Source organism: Schistocerca americana, chromosome X (assembly GCF_021461395.2).
Source record: "Schistocerca americana isolate TAMUIC-IGC-003095 chromosome X, iqSchAmer2.1, whole genome shotgun sequence".
Classification (NCBI taxonomy): domain Eukaryota; kingdom Metazoa; phylum Arthropoda; class Insecta; order Orthoptera; family Acrididae; genus Schistocerca; species Schistocerca americana.
This window is the reverse complement of record NC_060130.1, coordinates 781,405,317-781,426,671: the sequence shown is the minus strand read 5'-3', so window position 1 is coordinate 781,426,671 and position 21,355 is coordinate 781,405,317. Positions and strand designations below refer to the sequence as shown.

At 36.4% G+C, this 21,355-nt stretch overlaps 1 protein-coding gene across 2 annotated transcripts in view; it reads right to left on the bottom strand.

Annotated features, from left to right (window-relative positions):
- The window catches only part of LOC124555494 (beta-1,3-galactosyltransferase 1-like), a 73,298-nt gene extending 55,136 nt beyond the window's left edge, over positions 1 to 18,162 (bottom strand). Inside the window, exons 1-2 of one of the 2 annotated variants that reach the window (XM_047129419.1) lie at positions 17,948 to 18,162; positions 1,408 to 1,600 (exon numbers count right to left, since the gene is read on the bottom strand). In XM_047129419.1, coding sequence (XP_046985375.1) covers positions 1,408 to 1,600; positions 17,948 to 17,950 — 196 coding nt within the window. In that variant the 5' untranslated portion in view covers positions 17,951 to 18,162. Of the gene's footprint in view, positions 1 to 1,407; positions 1,601 to 15,720; positions 15,771 to 17,947 lie in introns of those variants that run through there. The other variant, XM_047129420.1, reaches the window with a different exon arrangement.
- Between the last annotated feature and the right edge of the window lie 3,193 nt (positions 18,163 to 21,355).

The following is a 21,355-nucleotide window of genomic DNA, read 5'->3' as shown; positions in this document are numbered from 1 at the left end:
CGATTTTTGTTATTTCACTTGTGGCTCTGTTCCTCAAAACTAAAGCCTACTGGTATGTGCATAGTCTTAGAAAATCTTCGACATCTACACTTCAGTGATTATTCTCAGTCTTGAAATATATGCTGTGCACAGAAAAGACCACTCAATTTAAGAGAAATTGGATTTATTTCTATCTGTCTCAGGGCTACAGTACGCTGAGCATTTTTACTAAAATTACTATAATTTATTTCTGACTCTGGTTTAATACGAGTGAGACAAAAAATTTTAAAAATGGGTGAAATCTGGTTCACTGTTCACTTTAAGGAACAACAAACAACAGCAACATTATATGTAGTATTCTGTACAAGCATTGCATGGCTGGACTGCCCCCCCCCCCCCCCCCTCAAAACATCATCATCATCATCTCTATCTCTGTGACATTCCACATGACAGTCAACCATAGAGATTAAGTGGGAGCATGACTGTGATGCCTTTGTTATGATTTCAATATGGATTTGATTGTGGGTGCATTTGTTGATTTTTCACCTCCCACAGCTACTGTCTTTTGTGGCACTCTGCAAAAAGCGCATTTGTCGTTTTGGAGAATGATCACTGCCCTTACCTACACACATAGAGTACTCCTGGGATTCAAGCAGCTAATGCCTCTAAGAGTTTGTACTAAAGTCTTCACTTCAGGAATGCAGTTAGTTGATATTACATTGTCCAGTCAAGGATCAGAACACACACTGTACTGAATTTTTTTATTTTTTCTTGAAGGTCAGAACTGTTACCATTACATTAAGAAATAAGGATAGTAATCACAGATTAATAAGTTGCACAACAACTGTCAAACCTTTTAATACGAATTCAGGAAGTTAATGTGGGCCTGCACAAAATAATGTGTCGTGACAATGTGCTTCACTGGCTAACAAAACATATAAGCATTTCTTGAGATTTCCTCAACACAGGCATTTCAGCTATTACCTTACAATCTGATTCTTACCCTGTATGGATTCTTATTGTGTCCCCCCCCCCCCTCCCTCAATTTTAAAAAAACCGACCAGTGACTTTTAAACCACAGAATCAGCTTGTTTCTTTGTAGCTCTCCTGAACAACATACATAAGGAGGCATATCATGGAGCTTTCAGTTAATGGTATGAGGAGATGCACTGTGCACATAACTTTATAGAAAGTACCTGATTACTTTATCAAAACTTTTAGAGTAGACTGTACAACTTCAAGTCATAATCGGGAAAATCTTTTATTTTAGGTACTATGCATTTCTGATCAAACAATGTGGCTCTTTAAATACTCTTTGCGAATTGATTTCAGTTGTCTGTCTGTATAAATCCTCCAGATGCAGACAAGATATTCCAAAGATATACCACCCTCAAACCCTAGAAAGACAACATCATGCAAAGAACTTACCAATGTGTATTTGGTCTTCGCGTGTACGAGTCTGATGATATGCTGGGACATACAGCATTAACAGAAAGAATAAGAACACGAAACATGCTACAAAACATCGTAGATATCGACGGCTGTGGCCATGATGGAACTCTGTGTGTGTGATCTGGCTGAGAGATGGGCGCACTTCATGTAGTTTGTGCACCCTCTCCATCTGGAACAGAAACAGTTTGGTTTAATGGCAGGCACATACGTATACATGTCAGCACATCAAAAATGAAAATCAGGAGCTGCTTTCCACGTAAAAAGAACAAAAGCCAAGTGGGTAGCAACACACAAAAACACCTAAAAAGAGTGTTACCATGAATTTATTCTCAGACATATATTTAGTTCAGAACCACAGAAACTAGATTATTCAGCTGAATATGAGCAAAAGTTACAATGTGGAATCCCCCCCAGATTTTTCTTGTAGTTTACGTACGATGTGTAAAAAATATCAAAATAAACTTGTCTATTGTCCAATATAGGTTTCCTGAATCAACCTTGCAGTGTTAAATATTACGAAGCGTTTTAAACACGGTGCAGATGTAAACATTAGGCTATGCTACAGGTCAATCTGTTACAATAACCTTTGTTTGGCATTAATGTTTGCTGGTTTCACCAACTCACTAAATTAGGCCTATAACCATCCAGGCTAATTTACACCTTAGGCTACACTACAGATAGGTCTGTCAACATGATCAGTATTTCAGAGAACACACTCTAACCTTTGAGATGAGATGAAGAAGAAAGTAGTGATAACTTACAAAGTACATAAAATAAAGAGGCTGTGAAAGTAAAAATCCAGGTAAACTGCTTTTATTCATTCTTTGGTAACCAGAATTTAAGCAATCAGTAATTGGTATAAGCATAAAACAGGTAAAGTTAAATTTTTTGATAGCACCGAAAATACTGTAGATCAATAGGACAATTTGTAACTTCAGTCAGCCAGACACTGTTAAAAATATGAAGATTCTCTAGAAGTGTCTTCAGATTAGGGATGTTTTCTTTATTCAGCTCCATCTTAAAGTCTGACAAAGACGTTTCCCACATTTTACAAAATGGAGGGCAAGTACAAGAATTTTACAGAAAGTCTGATGTAATATCAGTATCAGTTGATCGACTGGTAACTAATGTTACAAAATTTCAGCTTAGTTAGTTATTTCAGCGTAGTTAGTTATTTACTCCAGACAACAATTGTGTGTGTGAATTTATACATTTTTTATATAATTGCACTGTCCCCAGAATAAACATTTAAAGCATTTGAGAATAACTCTCAATTGGCTGGTAAGAAGTCGCAGTAACAAAACTAGTGGTACAAAACAATTGGCGCAAGCACCACATTTCAATAAAGTAGTAAGATTATTTGAGTTATTTTACAAAATAAAGGGACTGGTACATGAATGCATGGTTTTACAGCAATATGATAAAATTCTCTCAAGCTTCCAGCAAAATGATGTCATTTAAAATCCATGAGCTTTTGGAAGAGCACTGTCTAGCCATTCTCAAGTAGTGATTGCCGTGCGGTTGCTGCCGCCATCCTTATACTGGGTCTCTCACCTAAGAGTTGTCAGAGCCATTTACTCTGGCGTTTGGGCAGATATTTGCAATTTAATTCGCGCAATGTGTAGCTGGAACTAGCCCAAACAAAATTACTTTTAAAGCAAAACTTTACATGGCTGTTCAATACAGCAGTATACAGTTAGTCCAGTACAAAATTCAGTTTAGTGATATGTATCAATAGAGACAGTGCTACCACTGATTGCTTAGGAAAGCACAGGCGGAAACACCAACAATTCGCACAGTCTTTCCAACACAAAAATATCCACACCTACTTGGTATGCTGGCATTCGGAGGCCTGTATCATCTTTCACTGGCCGACTAGGATGACACAAAGCAGCTCATATTTTTGCCACTATGTGGCTCAGTAAAAGGAAAGACTAGATGGCTCCAAAGGAGGAAAACAATTGATTTAGTCGTCAGGTCTCCAGCAAAAATAAGACAGTTAGTCCAGTGAAATATGAAGTAAGCCTTAGCACGCCAGTAATGTACACAATACTGCGTGGGTGTGGACAGATTTGTAATGGACTGACTGTGTACACTATTGGAACAGTGGCATGTAGAACATAAGACATGTTTCCGCCTACAGGATCCTGAGAAATCAGCAGTAACCGAGCATGCTCCAGGAAACAAACACTGAATTGTATTTGGCATAAGATTTATTATTAAACGGGCAAATGGTTTCTGGGATAGCTTAATCAAAGCAATTGAGACTGAAATTTCTGAAAATGCCCTAAATAAATGTGACGGGCTGCAGTTAAGCACAGCTTGGGACTCAGTCACTGGAAGGTTGAATGAGGCACAGTTGTTTTGCAACCAGAACATTATATTATATGGCACTGGACTGGCCGTCAGTGACATCACAGGTATAAAGGATGCCCCACAACGGATGGCAAATATTTAGAGCTATGAAAGGACCAATCATTCGAAGCAAGTAAGTCCAGTAAAGATGGGCTCTAAAATGCATAACTTAAGAGTTCTGTGCACTTGTTCAGCAGAACTATGTTCCACAGTAGCGGAGATGAATGATTGCTTGTTGCTCTCAAGGTACGCAATTTAGAGCCCATGTTTACTGGACTTTTTCTCCCTTATTTTTGTCCATATTACCTCTTCCCAAAATATGAAAAGAAAAGAACTTGCACCAAAAGAGATTTGTTCCACAGTATCAAAGATTATCAGATGCTCATATCTCTTATGGTATGCATTTGATAGTCCACGTTTACTTTACTTTACTTTACTTTGTTGCTTCCATTGATCATTCCTGTCATATTCCTGAGTACTGACCATTTCAACTTGGACACCCTGTATAAGGATGGCAGCAGTAACATCATGACAGCCACCATTTGAAAATAGCCAAGCACTACTCAGTCACAAGCTCATGAATTTTAAACTACTTGACTTAGTTGGAAGCAAGAGAGAATTTTATGAATAGGGATTGGTATTCTGTTGAACTTAGTTTTATTCACTAACACTACTATAAGCAATGCAACAACTGATAATCTGTGGAATTTGCACTTGTCAAATAGCATATAGCTCAGTCAACGAAGCCAAAAAATGGCAAGTAGGGGAAAAAATTCATGTTGTCGCAAATTTTTGTATAGTGGTAAGGGGGGGGGGGGGGTGTCATGAATAACATACTAAAAATCCTGATCTGTAGGGCATGAGTGTGTGTGTGTGTGTGTGTGTGTGTGTGTGTGTGTGGGGGGGGGGGGGGGGGGGGGAGGGGGGGGGCACGTTTAAATATCACTTTTTTTAAAGTTTTTCTTGAATAACTCGAAAACCGTGGCTTCTATCTAGCGGAAACGTTTCCCAGAACGAAATTAAAGTATGCTGAATTTTCTACAAAAATGGTCCAATTCATGTTTTCTCTAGGATCAGTAGTTTTCACATTACAAGGGGTGAAAAATTGCAAATTTATGAAAACAATGCCTTAATGGTATACAATTAATGTTTATTGTTAAATGAAGTTGATTAAGACCAGATATTAAATGGCTCTAACTCATTTACATAGTAGAACAGTACTTATGGACAAATTTTGGTCTGATGATGTAACAGGTGGCAGCAAGTAAGGGTAGGGGTTTGGAGAGAGGAGGAGGGGATGGGCGGCGGAGGGTAGAAGATGATGGAACACATGACGTGGAACGATGTTAAGCACTTCCCTTATTTGTGCGTCTGCAAAACAAAGAGCATGTTAATGAGTCCTCACTCCGCCTACCCCATTATGTTGCAAGGACCAACTCCAGGGTTTGTACCAAGTTATTCTGCCTCTTCCACAGCGCACCTTGTAAATCACTGGTGACGCAGTGTGCAGACACAGCTGGAGATTTTTGATATTTCACAAAATGCGTTGGACGATGACACATGCAGGAAGTGTTTAATTTTCCACAACTGCATTAACAAAAAATGGCTCTGAGCACTATGGGACTCAACTGCTAAGGTCATTAGTCCCCTAGAACTTAGAACTAGTTAAACCTAACTAACCTAAGGACATCACAAACATCCATGCCCGAGGCAGGATTCGAACCTGCGACCGTAGCGGTCTTGCGGTTCCAGACTGCAGCGCCTTTAACCGCACGGCCACTTCGGCCGGCACTGCATTAACAGTAAGTGGAATACAGATATTAGTTATTAATAGAACTACACATTTGAAAAGAATCTACGTACATCTCTGCACGCCACCTTGCACCAGTAGGTGGGAAACTGATTGCTGGGAACACTGTACGTTTGTTGCGGCTTTTTTCTGGGAAAGACCCCTTCCCCCACCATGAGAACTGCTCACTCTTCAATTTACACACGGCATTTTATGTCCACTTCTGTTATGTGAGTCGACAAAACAACTTTACTGTTGAGTGAGTTCAGTGGTTCCCTTTACCTTTATAAGGTATGTTTGTACCTCGCACTTTTTGTTTATACTACTATTTAATGGTTTAGACAGGTTCACAAATCAAAAGTTCCATGTAATAATTACTTGTTGCAGTTTATATGATCATGCACTAAGAGCACGAAACGTGTCATTCCTTATTAAATATTCTAGCAGAGACTGTCTTATATTTGGAATTAATTTTACTAAGTTATTAAGAGAGACTGTACATGAAATATGTTCCTATACACAATGGCAGAGAAGTGTTTGATCTGTGAGTGTGATGACACAGACCTATGCAATGTTGTTGGGAAAGGAATATGTGGATTGCTAAATGCCAGTTATTTCAGGAAAGATGGGAAAGCTGAAGGTTTCAGAAACAAAACAAGCGGTGTTGTTCATGCATCTCGCAGGAAAAAGTACACTATAGGTGATTCAATTAAAAGGTTTTTAAGAGAATCTCTTTCAGAGGAACAGCCTTCAACATCAGCTGGAGTCAAACAACTGCGTTCAGCTGAAGCAAAATTTGATTTTAAAACTAACTGTCTGTTTTGTGCAGAAGCAACTGATGAAGAATTTTTTTGATAGACAGAAGAAAAAACCCAAAAATGGCATTGGAAGGTTTACAGTTACGATAATAAAATTTTAGTTCATGCACAGCAGAGGAAGGATGAATGGGGAGATACCACCTAAAGACATATCTGTTCCATTAGAGATCTAAATACTGCAAATGCAAAGTATCATGAGGATTGCTACAAAAGGTTCTTCATCGGTTCAGTGCCTAAATCTAGACAGAGTGGATGCCATGAGAATGAAGGAATTAATGCATCTATAGAGGAAATATTCTATTACATAGAGGGGAATTTTGACTGCCAGTTCACCTTAGAAGAGTTGTTGGCGCAAGTTTCTGGAACATTACCTCACATAAAGACAGTCAAGGACAGACAGAGAGAAAAGTATGGGGATGCTATTGTTTTCAGCACAGTCCACACCATAAAAACTGTTCTGCGCTTTCGTAGCTCAGGCGAAAAAATTTTAAATGATGCATGGTATTCTTCAAAGTGCCAAATGAACAAGCAGAATAGGTAAGAACTGTAAAGGCAGCTGCCACTATAATCTTAGAAGACGTTCAGTTAACGGTGTATGATTTTCTGTTTCTCCACCCAGTGACAAAAATTCTGTAGTGAAGCTGAAAAAAAAAAGGGCAAAACAGAAAATTAAAAGAAAGCTGACACCTATATCCCATACGCTCATTGCTGCCATTCACCCTCATTCATTCCTATCACCTATACTACATGCTGACACACTCTTCATTCACAGCAAGTGTGGATCAAAAACTTTGATCATTCTACTAGCTGGTTTCGGATTCAGTGGAACATATTAGAAAGGACAAAGCTAGAGCTATCAGTTGTCTGCCACGCTGAAAAGCCTGTCCCAAGTGGAACATTTTGTCATTATGTATTCGACAACGCCAATTTCAATGTCTCCACTATCGATAGCTGGAATAGTTTCCACAGTATTTGGGCATGGGGGGAGGGGGGGAGGGGGGGCGGGGGGCATCAAATGCATCACCCAAGCCTCAGCTCTTCCACCATCTAAAGAGGTCCAAAAGGTTAAATTGGCTCTCTCTGGCACAGCAGTAGGCCAACTTGGTGTCAGGGAACTTCAAACATTTGAACACCCCAGAAGAAATGCATTATGGCACATTACTGTCCCTGACTTTAACATAATTTATCCCATTCCCTCTGACATATTAACACCCACCATGCCAGATATACTGTGGATGTGTGTTAAATGGCTTCATTCTGTGCAGACCACTCCACAAGTGTCAGCAGTTCCCCAGTGAAAGGGATTTATGCAGCCTCTCAGTAACACAAGTAGTGTTGAAAGAAGTGCAGAAAATTTCCTAACGTTCATCAATTCACCACCAAATGACTACAATACAGAGTACACAGATTTACAATACACTACTAACAATAGCCAGCTGCAAGATGCCATAATTTGTCTCGTTACTTTCGACCAGCCACTATACATAAAGGCTCGAGAAATCCAGTGTGAGATAATATCCGTGAGATTTGGAGGATTTCATACACTCAAATCGTTCGTGGGGTGCACTGATCACACAATGGCAGGGTCTGGGCTGAAAGAAGTGTTAAGCTTAGTTTATGCCGCAAATTCTGTTGAAAAGATGTTAACTGGACATGCTTACAACAGAGGTATTAGAGAACACCTAGTTGTTCAAGTGTTTTATCTCTGATCATTCAGGAAGATGCCAGTGTCTCAGAGGAAGGAAAGAAGAGTTTTATCAGCACTTTTAGCAACAAAGAAGATCTTACTGTACAAAAAATTGAGGGGTATGATTGTTTGGCATCACTTTCAAATAAATTTAAGAATGAGTTGGCTCGTCACACAGAAAATGGACCTACTGCTGCTTTGTGGGTTGAGTATTTCAATATGGTTTCATTAATGAACAAGTTAATAGATTTTGAATGTCATGGTAATGGGAATGGCTATTTGGCATGTGTTCAGAAAATGATACCTTTCTTTCATGCAAGTGATAATTCTCACAAAATGTGCACATCTTTACATTCGAGATATGATAGCATTAAAAACTAGCTGGCCAGATGCGTTCAAGGATTTGCAGCTAAGGATTATTTCACCATAAATAGAATTGCACCTTCTTGGGCAGGGGTTTTGTCAGACATGACCATAGAACAGACTAACATGCTCCATTAAAAGCTCAGGTGGTTTGGCATGAGGAGGAGTCATAACTAACTCCGTTCTAGCAAAGTTGGTTGGAGGATCTCCTGGAGCAGCCACCATCTGCTTAGCATTAGAGGAGTTTACTGGAGTGACTTTATTAAGTGGGAACCAGCATGTTGATCTCCGGGTGTCATGGCAAATTAGGGATGGGCAAGGCCGGGCAAAGGTCTACGAGTGGTTCAGTGACCATCCTCCTTTTTCAAAAATGAGTTCACCAATGTCTCTCTTGACAGGGATAACCGGAAACTCAAAAATAGAAATTGGTTCCAAAACCATGCAGAGTAATGTTGCTTGTAATTTTGGTGACATAAAACAGTTTAAGAAGAATGTGGTGATGTCTTTGGCATGTGCCATGGTACACATACAAATAGTGCACCATGGCTCGATCTGGAAGAAGAAGAAGAAGAAGAAGAAGAAGAAGGTGGTGGTGATAACAATACAGTTGTTAATCTTTGAGATTTACAAATCGAAGATAAGATGATGTTTTATAATAACCAATGTATGTTTTCTGTTATTTTCAAGTTCATTAGGCATTAAACATTAATTTACACCAGTAAAACACTGTTTTTTTTTTTAAATTGTGTCTTTTACACCCCTTGTAATTCGGAAACTATTAGTTCTAGAGAAAAAATTAATAGGAGTTTTTTTGTAGGAAATTGAATGTACTTTAATTTTGTACTGGGAAACAGTTTTGTTTGAAGCCATGGTTTTCGAGTTATTCAAGGAAAAAATGAACAAGTGCCCTTTAATTTCCCCCCCACCCCAATGTTCACACCCTACAGGTCAGGATTTTTAGTATGTTTTTCATGACACTTCGCCCTACCATTCTACAAAAACCTGCGACTACACAAATTTTTTCCCCTAATTTTCCTTCGTTGACTGGGCTAGTTGTAGGAAACGTCAGAATAGCTGAATGTCACTTCAAAGTTTCCTGAATAATTCTAACAATTTTTTTGTGCATCACAATGTGTACATGCCTCACTTCTAACTCCGTAACAGAGGACAGGCTATCATTGCTACTTACTTTTGTTTGTCAGTAAATGTCATAAGGCTTGTCATTTACAAGATGGAGAAAACTACATACCTACTTTTGGATAACTGACATTTATTATGAAGCTGGTAAGCAAACACACAAAAATAAGCATGTAACAAGTTTCAACAAAAGACTGACATAGTGTCTTTGTATAAATATAGTGGAAGTAACAAATCGTACATAAAGTAATAATGCTATTTTGCTTACCTACTGAGTAACAATGTTCATTACAATCATAAGGATTATTTAATAAATAATAATAATTCACCTTTTATTTTAATTTATGGCTGTACTTATGAAGTAGCAACCATATCAATGGGGACTGCTGGCTTGGAGCACATTACTCCAAAAATAACTCAACTTAATATTCTCATTTTACTATTAAAAAAAAACAATAAGAGAAGTGAAGGAGCACTGTGTGTTAGAAGCTGATAAGCACTAAATTCAAAGATAGGAACTATCTTCACAAGAGAAATTAGTAAATTTTGTAAGGGTTAGTTCCTTTAAAACAAGATGACAGTACACTGCTCAGATTTCAAGCCAGCTACACAAAATTATGCAAGAAAATTCATTATCGTAACGAAGTCTACTGTTGCATGAACTTTTCAGACCTAACCTGATTGTTTATGCGTTAAATTTTGGCAAATCAGTGCGTCTTTATTTGTAAAAAAATTTGTGTTTCCTGACACTAAAGGAAAATTGTCAAAAGTTCAGTAGAGTGGTTCCAGTCTTATCTGGAAAAAAGGGTCGAAAAGATAGGGATATTTCACGTCTGCTGAAAAATTCTTGGTAAAACAACTGTCAAAGAAGAAACGTATAAACATGGGTGTACCAGCATATTGGGTTCGATTCTGGTTTCAAAGGATATCGAAGGTTCAATTCTATTTTTAATGGTTATTAATGACTTTCCAGACAGTCTGAAACATGAAGACGCAATCCTCTTTGCTGAGGACAGCAACATCACAGCAACTGATAAAACACCAGAACTCTTACTAGTGAAAGCAAAGAAAACTTTCAAGGATGTTTATGATTGGGCTTTATGCAGTAAACTAATGCTGGACTAAAGAGTATGTACTCCTACATAAAGAGGGGAAATAACTCTGCCACATTAAGCATAGATGATAAATCTACATATTGTGTAACAAATACGAAGTGTTTAGGGGTGAATATAGATATTCAATTAATGTGGAATGAACGCACAAAGTTACTGGCAAAAAGAATCTCATCAGCAGGTTATGATCTTTTCAATGATTTCTTTATTAATCAGTGAAACAATATACACTGCAGGGATTTCATCATTCAAAACATTGGAAAATTAACAGCCTAAAATTAATCTATTATATAGTAGCCATCAATGCCTTTTCATTTAATCTAATTACATTTGTTTTTTAACCTTGGTTAATTATTATTACTATAAATAATACAGTACTACTTAAATAAGGTAACCTGTTTCAAATCTGGTACTCCATTACGACACACAAACTTTTATTTTGTAAATAATCTTTTAGTCCTGTTTGAAAAGAGCAAATAGTTTCTATGTCTTTTATATGTTGTACTTTACTACATAATTTGATTCCAATGCACAATAAACTCTGCTGAGCTTTAACTTTATTTTTTTCTGTTCCAGATGCAAATCATAACTGTTTCTAGTTTTATAATCATGTACTAAACAATTTTTAACATAGTAGTCAATATTTCTTTTTTTACATAACACTAAAATATATTGAAAAGAAAAAATTAATATTTGCAGCATTTTAAAAAGTTTGAGGCAATGATCCATGCTTCCACTCATGGTCATTATACATAATGCTCTTTTCTGCAGTCTGAATAGAGCTTTAATATTATTTCTGTTCACTCCCCAAAATGTTATGGCATAACTAATAACAGAATGAATATAAGCAAAATGTACTGATTCGATGCATGAAACATCACACACTGATGTAAAAATTAGCAGGCAACAGCATCTGTAGAGGTTCCGTTGATAAGTATTTTTACATGCTCTTCCCACTTTAATTGACAGTCAACACGCATTTCCGAAAATTTTGTGCTTTCCACACACAGTATAAATTTGCTATTTATTTTCAGGTAATTCAAATCTGGTTTCTTTTTTTTTTTATGTATGGGTTGATATTGCTTGTTTTCTTTGTATTAAGTGTGACTTTATTGTTTATTGCCCAATTATAGACACTACTAAGAGTTTCATCAGCTTTCTCTCTTAGTGCTTCTTGCAACTTGTCGGTAATCAGTATGTTAGAGTCATCTGCAAACAATATTGTTTGCCCACACTTCATACTTTGTCATAAATCATTAATGAACATAAGGTACAGTACTGGACCTAGCACACTATCCTGTGGTAAGCCTATATTTATATATTTAGAGTCAAGAGTATTTTCTTAAATATATTTACAGCTACTTGATAAATGTGTAACCTCAGTTAACTGTACTCTATTTTATTGATATGACTGAAACCATTTTTTCACCAGCCCCCTTATTCCCAATTCATCTAGTTTAATTAACAGTATTTTGTGGTTGACTGTGTCAAATACTTTAGTTAGACTGAGGACTATACATGGTATATAGTTCACTGTACCCAATGCTTCTACAACATGTTTTGAGAGATGCACAATTTTTAATTTGGTACCGTTTTCTGGTGAGAAACCAAACTGGTCATTGGAAAGAAGGTTGTATTTATTTAAATAGCTAATAGATCTATCTTTCACAATAGTGTTTACTATTTTTGCGAAGCACGAGAGTAGTGAAAGTGGCCTCCAATAGTATATATCTTCCATGTCACTTTTTGAAGAGAGGCAGTAATTTAGCATACTTTAAGTAGTTAGGAAAGCAACCCTATTTGAACAAATGTTTTATAATGTCAACTAACTGTGATGTTAGGTTCCCTGTACAGTCCTTAAGACAAGCTGGAACAGCATACAAACCTGCAGAAATTTTATTTTTCAGTTTGTTAACTGGAGGTGCCGACAGGTGTGAATATTCCGAACTATCATTTTAATAAGTCAAGGTTTCAAAATACTAATACAAATTCTGTACAGAAGAATGAAAAAACTTATAGAACCCGACCTCAAGGAACATCAGTTTGGATTCCGGAGAAAGTAGGAACATGCGAGGCAATATTGACCCTACGACTTCTCATAGAAGATACATTAAGGAAACACAAATCTGTGTTTGCAGCATTAGTAGACTTAGAAAAAGCTTTTGACAACATTGACTTGAATACTCTCTTTGAAATTCTGAAGATAACATGGGCACAAAACAGGGAGCAAAGGCTATTTACAACTTGTGCAGAAACCAGATGGCAGTTATAAGAGTAAGGGGACATGAAAGGAAAGCAGTGGTTGGGAAGGGAGTGATGTACTACAGAAGAATGTTGAAGATTAGATGGATAGATCATTTAACTAATGATGAAGTACTGAATGGAATTGGGGAGACAAGAAATTTGTCGCACAACTTAACCAAAAGAAGGGATCAGTTGATAGAACACATTCTGATACATCAAGGGATCACCATATTGGTATTGGAGGGAAGAAAGAGAGAGAGAGAGAGAGAGAGAGAGAGAGAGAGAGAGAGAGAGAGAGAGAGAGAGAGAGTGGGGGGGGGGGGGGAGGGGGAGCAAAAATTATAGAGCGACACCTAGAGATGAATACAGTAAGCAGATTCATAAGGATGTAGAGTGCACTAATTATTCAGAGATAAAGATGCTTGCACAAGATAGAGTACCATTTAGTGCAGTATCAAACCAGCCTTTGGACTGACAACCACAACAACTGCTCTATAGACTTACTATTTTGCTGTGGGCAGTAATAGCTTTGAATGCAGTAAACTTTTTGACATAAGGGGCTGTTTGGAATTTTTCTTGTAATTTTGTTCCTCTGCAGCTGAAGTAGTTATTTATATAGTTTGCAAAGGTTTTGGAGCTATTAGGGTCCCTTGTCTTGGATCTGTAGGTTTGTTTTATTCATCTTTCTGGTACCTGTGTCCTCCTCTACAATATTCCACATGCTTTGTTTTTGTTTTCAGCTAAGAGTATTTGGAATTATGAGCCCTCTTTGCTGTAAGCAGAACTTTCATGTTTGTTTCCCTATCCTGTTTATAAAAGCGTGAGAAATCTGTATTAGATTGGCTGTTTTTTATGGACGTGAGGTACTTCAGTGTTTGGCGTGATTTTTTTTTTTTTTTTTTTTGTTGTCCATATGTTTTGTTCCACTGAGGCTAATGGATTTTAGCAAAAGTCTCTTTGAATTTTAGTTTGAACAGTGTCCTGAAATTTTTGAATTTTTCATTTGCATCTAACTCTTTGTATACTACTCCCATGTTTGATTTGCTATTTGTTTGAAAAAGTCATACCTTTTTGGTTTAGAAAATATTCATTTATAAATATGGATTTTCAATGTTTCTGCTGTGGCCACTTCCATATTTACAGTTTGACTTGAAGTGGTCAGATAACCCTAGCTCTCCTTCACCCACACTACAGTTTTCTTTGTCTAAATTTGTTAAAACATGATCAATAACTGTTATTGATTGGTCTGTTCTTCTTGTTGCTAACCATTGACACTAAATTGAAACTGACTGATGCTTAAGAATAAATTACAGGTAGTATCAGGATTCAGTGTATTTATATTTAGGTCTCCATATGTGAGGATCTTGTCCTTTGGAGTAGATATCATATCCAGACCCTATTTAGTTTAAACAAAAATATATTTCTCTCTCTGTTAGGAGATTTGTACACACATACAATAGTCAATTTTCTACACTTATATTGGTCCCTTAATTTATTGCTGACAACTCAAAATGCTTCTCTTCACTGACTGCACATGTGATCACTCTTGAATTGTCCGCCCCCAGTAGCTGAGTGGTCGGTGCGACAGACTGTCAATCTTAAGGAGCCCGGCTTTGATTCCCGGCTGGATCTGAGATTTTCTTCGCTCAGGGACTGGGTGCTGTGCTGTTTTAATCGTAATCATTTCATCCCCATCAATGTGCAAGTCACCGAAGTGGCATCAAATCGAAAGACTTGCACCTGACGAACGGTCTACCCAACAGGAGGTCCTAGTCACACAACATTTACATTTACTCTTGAATTAAACGGACACTTCTGTTTTACGTAAATACAACTACCTCCATACTTCTTAGATGTTCTGCTGTATGCACATGCTAAATCTTAAGACTTTAAGATTACATGATTAATTTCTGATTCTTTGCACCAATGTTCTGTGATAAGAACAACACCCATGTCTAAACCCTCTAGCTCAAACTCTGACTGTTGCACTTTGTTGGGCACTGAATGTTGTGATGACAATTGTTAATTCATCACTACTACATTTAATATTTTTGTCATCTCTGTTTTTTGTCATTGTGAATGAGTTTAAGTACTTTGTCATTTCAATTTCATTCATATATTTCCTTTTCACAAGACATTTTTGAATTAACACTCTCTTCAGTTTCCATTTTTTTAAATTATTTTCAATATGTTCATGAGTATTTTGCCAAACATCATTATGCCTAGTCGAAGTACATGCCACCTCTTCTCAGACATCTGTCACTTAGAAATTTCTTTGGGTGAAGGAATTGAAGTTCTATCATCAGTTTGTAACAGTCATTTTCTTGTGGCAACATTCCTATACACATCAATTCTTGGCCATGGGACTTTTTACTAGAGATTGAAGGTACAAGATGGACATGACTTTTAAACTTACAAAAAAGGGACTATAAAAGACCTATGATGTGCAACAGTAATGTCTTATCATTCTCCTGAGCTCAACATCCCACTTACCATAGGAAGATGCCGACTCAGTTTTTCAGGTAGCCTGTTGGGAGGACACGAAGACATGCATTGGACTTAGCTGCATGTTCATGGGCCCAGAGTAAGCTTTCTAAATAGACTGGAGTTAATAGAACGGGCATAGCAGCATGCCCAAGGTCCAGCAGTCATTAGTGGATGTTCTTACTGCACAGTAAAATTATGTTTTGTTTTATGTTATATGGAGCAAATTGTGCATAAATTAAAGGACATTGTACAATAGAAACCAACCAAATTAGGCAATGTACTTGTTAAGACACTGACCTCATATTACGGTGGATGGAGTTTGCTCTGTCCGGCCATCTCAATTTAGGTTTCCGCAAATCATTTCAGGCAAATGCTGGGATGGTTCCTTCAACAGGGTCACTGCCAATTAAATATCCTCGCCTCATAGAAGCATACTTACATACTATTTGTGTGTGTTTATTTTGATCTATTTATTTTCATTGTATAACAACAAATCCTATATCATTGTGAGATGATCCTTGGGCTAATAAATAATCCAAATCACATATAAACTCAATAACCATGACATTTTCAGAAGTTAAATGACAGTCTGTCAACAACCTTATACAAGTACACGTTATTTCAAGACACAGTTTCACCTTCAGGGAATCAGGTGGCAACTGTTAACTTTCTGAAAGTCCAGAAATCCCAAGTTTCATTATAAGTATTATTTAAATATATGTATTATGTTATGGAACATTTATGAGAAAATCATGCTTGTCTATATAGAAGTGACAAGCTACATGTGAAGAGAGGAGATTTTGAAATATGCACCTTTCAGGCAGTTGGACCGAAATCTCATGTCCATACATAATTATCAATTAATGAATGAACCCAAGAATTGTGGCAGAAACTGTGAACTGTCATACAGATTTCCACGTAATTTTAAAACTCTACTTATTGTCTGTTAGAAATTTTACTCAGTTGGGGAAGAGTGAACAATTTTTTTATTTGCATAATTGAGATCTTTGGTTACACTACAATTTATGGAGATCACATTTTTTCCATGCCTCTATGAATGTCACTGTTTTTAAACTGAGAGCTGTTGTTAATAACATTAGAGAGGAGTAACTACACTATAATAAAATGAGAAAATCCAATTCAGAAAATTGTTAAACTGTGCCTAACAAGGGTTAAACGACCACCCCTACACACACACACACACACACACACACACACACACACACACACACACACACACACACACACACACACACACAATGCTGAATATGTGCCACCTCAAAGTAAATATGTGCTCCTTGTAAAAATGTTGTAAGGCTGTTGTCAGTAGGCCTATGCATAAACTGTCTATAAGACACTTCTAGCTGCTGCATATTTTCTGCAATGAACATTCCATGTAAGCATTGAGATGCACAACATAATTATTCCACCAATAAAACAACTGATACACTTAGGCTACATGGACCTATAATGTATAACCCCACTAAAGACCTTACAAACATTTCAGTTTGAAATTATATACTGTTAATATGGTAACAGTAACAATAATGTCCTTATGTGCAGTAGACACTACTAAACTTTTAAGTAATAAAGTACAGCACACAAAAAATTGTGCAAATTAAAATGAAGAACAAATGTTTCTCTCATGAAACTGAATGGAAGCTCTAACTGCAATGCGCTCATGTCACTTTCATTTCCTGCCACACACCATGCTAAAGGTTTTTACATAATAAATCCTTCAAAGTTTTATTTGCTGAAATTTCTGCAAACGCACACCTTATGTGAATACCCAATATGCTGCCCTTCACAAGTACCATGTAGCTTTTATACAATTGGCACTTAACAATGTAACAGCTATGCTGAATGTGAGATATGATAACGTGTGACATGATACTTTAAGTCTTCAGTCACCTGTGGCTTGTTCTTCTTATAACTCAGAGCTGTGTTTAACTAGTTAACGGCTCAACAATAGCTCGTAGGTATGAAATAAGTGACACCAAATATAGTTTCCGTATTCTACTTGCTCTCCTGCGTAACAACGGGACGATTCAGTTAGCATACGGATAACAGGAATAGTTACGAAGCTCAGCTGAAGCAGACCCACATTTCAGTAACCAAACGTCATGCATCTTCCCTTAGTAAAACACGTAAAACGTCTTGCTAATACGGAAATATTAGGCTGGTCTGCTATAATCCAAGTTAAGTTCTGATTAGATACGTACAATATCATCATTAAATATGTAGCAGGTGTACATCCAGTTTTTCACACTACGCTGATGGCACAGAATTAACATATCAAACCGATGATCCAAGGATAAAGGTGTCACTTGGCATAAATTGCTCACTGACGAGATTCCCACATCTGTGTGTCCCTATACCACCTACATTTTTCGACGTTCTGTTATCTGCTAAACTTTTGTAGCAAATTACGTAAAATAATCAAGCACATCTAAACTGCGGAAAATTACTGTATGCCAGCTTTAGATAGTAATTAAAGTAATTATAAGAACTGTCGTGAGCTTACCATATGACAGCTTTCATGACATTATAAGCAGGAGGACTTACTACAGCTATTTCATCTTTCGTAGGTGTTGGGTACAAACATGCACACGCAAAATGTGATCACATATCTATTTTTTAAATACTTTATTTTTCTTAAACGTCACAAACAAATCATGCTCCACTAACTCAAAATTTTACACCTAATCTGCATTATTAGTGAAGTCCGTATTCTTGTTAGTCACTGATTATTTGACAGTCAAATCATGTCTTTGCAGCAGCGATGTTACGAGTGTAATGTGAGACGCTTCTTGCGTAAATTTCCCGTCGAGGGTGACTGTATGCCAGATATTGCAAAGCAGAGTTTCTTTTTTGCTCAGTAACTTTATTAAGTCCCTCAAAAATATATAAGAACAATATTAGAGATTCGGATCTTCATACAGAGGGCAGTATTATACACAAACTCAATACCTGAAATAATTTGGTTTCAATAATTGCCAGAACAGCACTGATAATTGCCATTAGAAGTTACAGAAGAGTAACTATTTTGTTAAAAAAAAGATATTTCCGTTATTAGTAACCGAAATTGGAATATACAGTTCCTTGACTTGCCATATATCTCATCTCAAGTATGAGAATATACATATCATACATAAATGAAATACACTGTATAAAATAGGACACATTCAATCATGTTACGAAAGTCGCCAATGAAATAAAATTTTATGTTAGACATGTTTTAATAACGCTCTGTCACTTCTTCAACTACTAGTGTGACAAGATCAAATATTACGACATCTCCTATAAACGTTCATAAATTACAAACCAATGTTCTTAGTGAACATTATCTATTCCGTGTCACTATAACCTGTAGTTACCATTGGGCATTTCTGCTTTTTCCACTGTCAAATTTTCACACATCTCTAACTTTTTCTACAAGTATTATTATACTTATTCATCTTCAAATCGTTGTGAATAGTGGTATCCACCTAACCACTTAATTAAGTAGTTTACAGGTTGGAACTTTCTACAGAAATATTTGCATCAAAGACAAATATAAATATCATAAACATTTTAATCAAATTATGTATATCTACGTACATTCAGAGTCATATGATGAAGTCTTTTAGTTACCTCAAAGGATGCACTGAAAACTGTTTTTGCTGGAATTTATGAAATGAAGCCTTTCTATATACTTCTCCAGCTAAATAATTTCTTTACCATGTTTCATAATTATCAAATCTGCTGACAAATGCTAAAAATTCCCTACCCTTCCATAATATCCATAATGCCCCTCAGGACAAATCCGACTGTTGTCCTTATTTCTGTTTCATTAAGTTAAATAATTGTTTTGTTACGCCAAATCACATTTATACTTCTGCTATTCTTGTACAGTTTTTTGTTGTAAATCAGTTTATTCGAGTCCTTTCATGAAAGGGGCTGTTCTTACTTGTAGTAACGCTGATTGTGATGTTAGCAAGTGGTATGGCAACGGTTTTGTAAACATAAAACATACTATTAGTTTATTCATGTTTAGCTCAAAGGGCCAATCCGCAGTGTTTACTTAGGAGAGGAAGAACTTCTTAGCTGAGATCACTACAAAAAATTTCACTGTAGATAACCAGTTTCGGTAAAACTAAGTTACAATCTTTAGATCTGTAATAAAATTACAAGAAGTGCTACAAATTTTTATATAAATAATGGAACATTAGCCCATATAAGAATCAAATGACAACATACCATCATAAAGGTTATTACAAGCATCTCATATCAGCTAAACACTAAACCATTCCATTCAATTTACACGTACATGAAACGTGAAATGAGAGATGCATTGGCATGTCAGAATTAAAATTACTATGTGCGCCACAATTCGCCAAAACATTGGTACTTGCAGTTTTGTAATGATATAAACCAACTATCGTAAACATTATGTTTAGGGTTCTTTAGCAGTATTCTGTCATGAAGAAGTCATTAACAATATTTTATAAGATTAGAGATTTGATTAGATTAGTAATTGTTCCATAGATCATGAATACAACACTTCATAATGATGTGGAATGTGTCAGGTAAATAAAAGGTGCCTATACAAGATATTACATTTTACAAAATATTACATGGCACTTAATATTTTTAATTTTTTTTTGGGTAGGGAGTGGGGAAATTACCCACTTACTATATCCAAAAATTCATCTAATGAGTAGAATAAACGCTTCAGAATAATTTATATGTGTATATTTGGAATCATGGTTATTTTTAAATTGCATATTTGACTCTTACTGATGGAATCTATGTACTGCAGCGACACCTGATGTGCTTGTGGTCAGTTTGTCTCATGTATCTTTTATTGACAGCTAATCTTGTGAAACCCTGTTAGGCATGACGTGTTATACCATGGGAACGATGTTTTCGCGAACTGTTGTGCACACAGTAATCTTAATTTTTAAGTACCAATGCATATCTCGTTTCACGTACCTGGAATTTCAATGAAAGAATTTTGTGTGTAGCTGGCATAAGACGTTTGTAATAAGTGTATTTTTATTTTATCATATGTGGTGAGAATATCCACCAGTAATATCATTTTAATTTGTCCTTTAATTCTCATTAAGCACATTTCTTGCATAAATGTATTTGCTTTTAAGTGTAAAACAGTAATGCCCGCCACTTTAATGTCATATATACACTGATAAAAGTAAAGGAAACCGTCAAAGCACAATTTTTATGTGGTTTGAACCATGGTGAAGTAGAAGATAGTATTTTTCTTTGAAAAGATTTGTAATCTTAAATGCCTCAGATATGCAATTTAAATTTCACATAAGGCATTCTGTATCAGATTGTTCAAATATCTACAAAAATTTCATCAGTTACCATTTTGATGAAATTTGGTTTGCATTGCATGACAAGCCTAAAGTTTGGTATGTTGGTATATCATTGTCAACATAATTCTTTAATGGCAACATTTGATACATCCACAATTATATTCAAGGAGAATGATTTTGAAATATAATCAGTAGTGTGGCCATGTATATAAAACAAATCTATACTCGGTAGCTTCTCATCTGATTTTCATTATTCCATACTTCACAAACCAGTGAAGTGTATGACAGAGGTTAAGCCCTCTGTACTGATTATTAGATTTTTCCCCACTCCATTTACGTATGGAGTGCCTCTTTAAAAAACCTCCAAGAGTGTTGTAAAAATTTGCAGATATGTATTGGTATATACAATAGAATGAAGAATTGCCCAGCTTTTGATACGTATTTCATCAATCAGAAATGGAGAGGCTAAGGAGGTAATTGATCTTGCTCCTCATATCCAAAATATGAAAAAAACATCAGTACAGCAGTCAATTAAAAAAATATGTTTTACGTGTTTTGAATTCAAGAACTGTCTATTGTCTCCGTTCCAAGTCTCAACATTAAAGACACAAGAC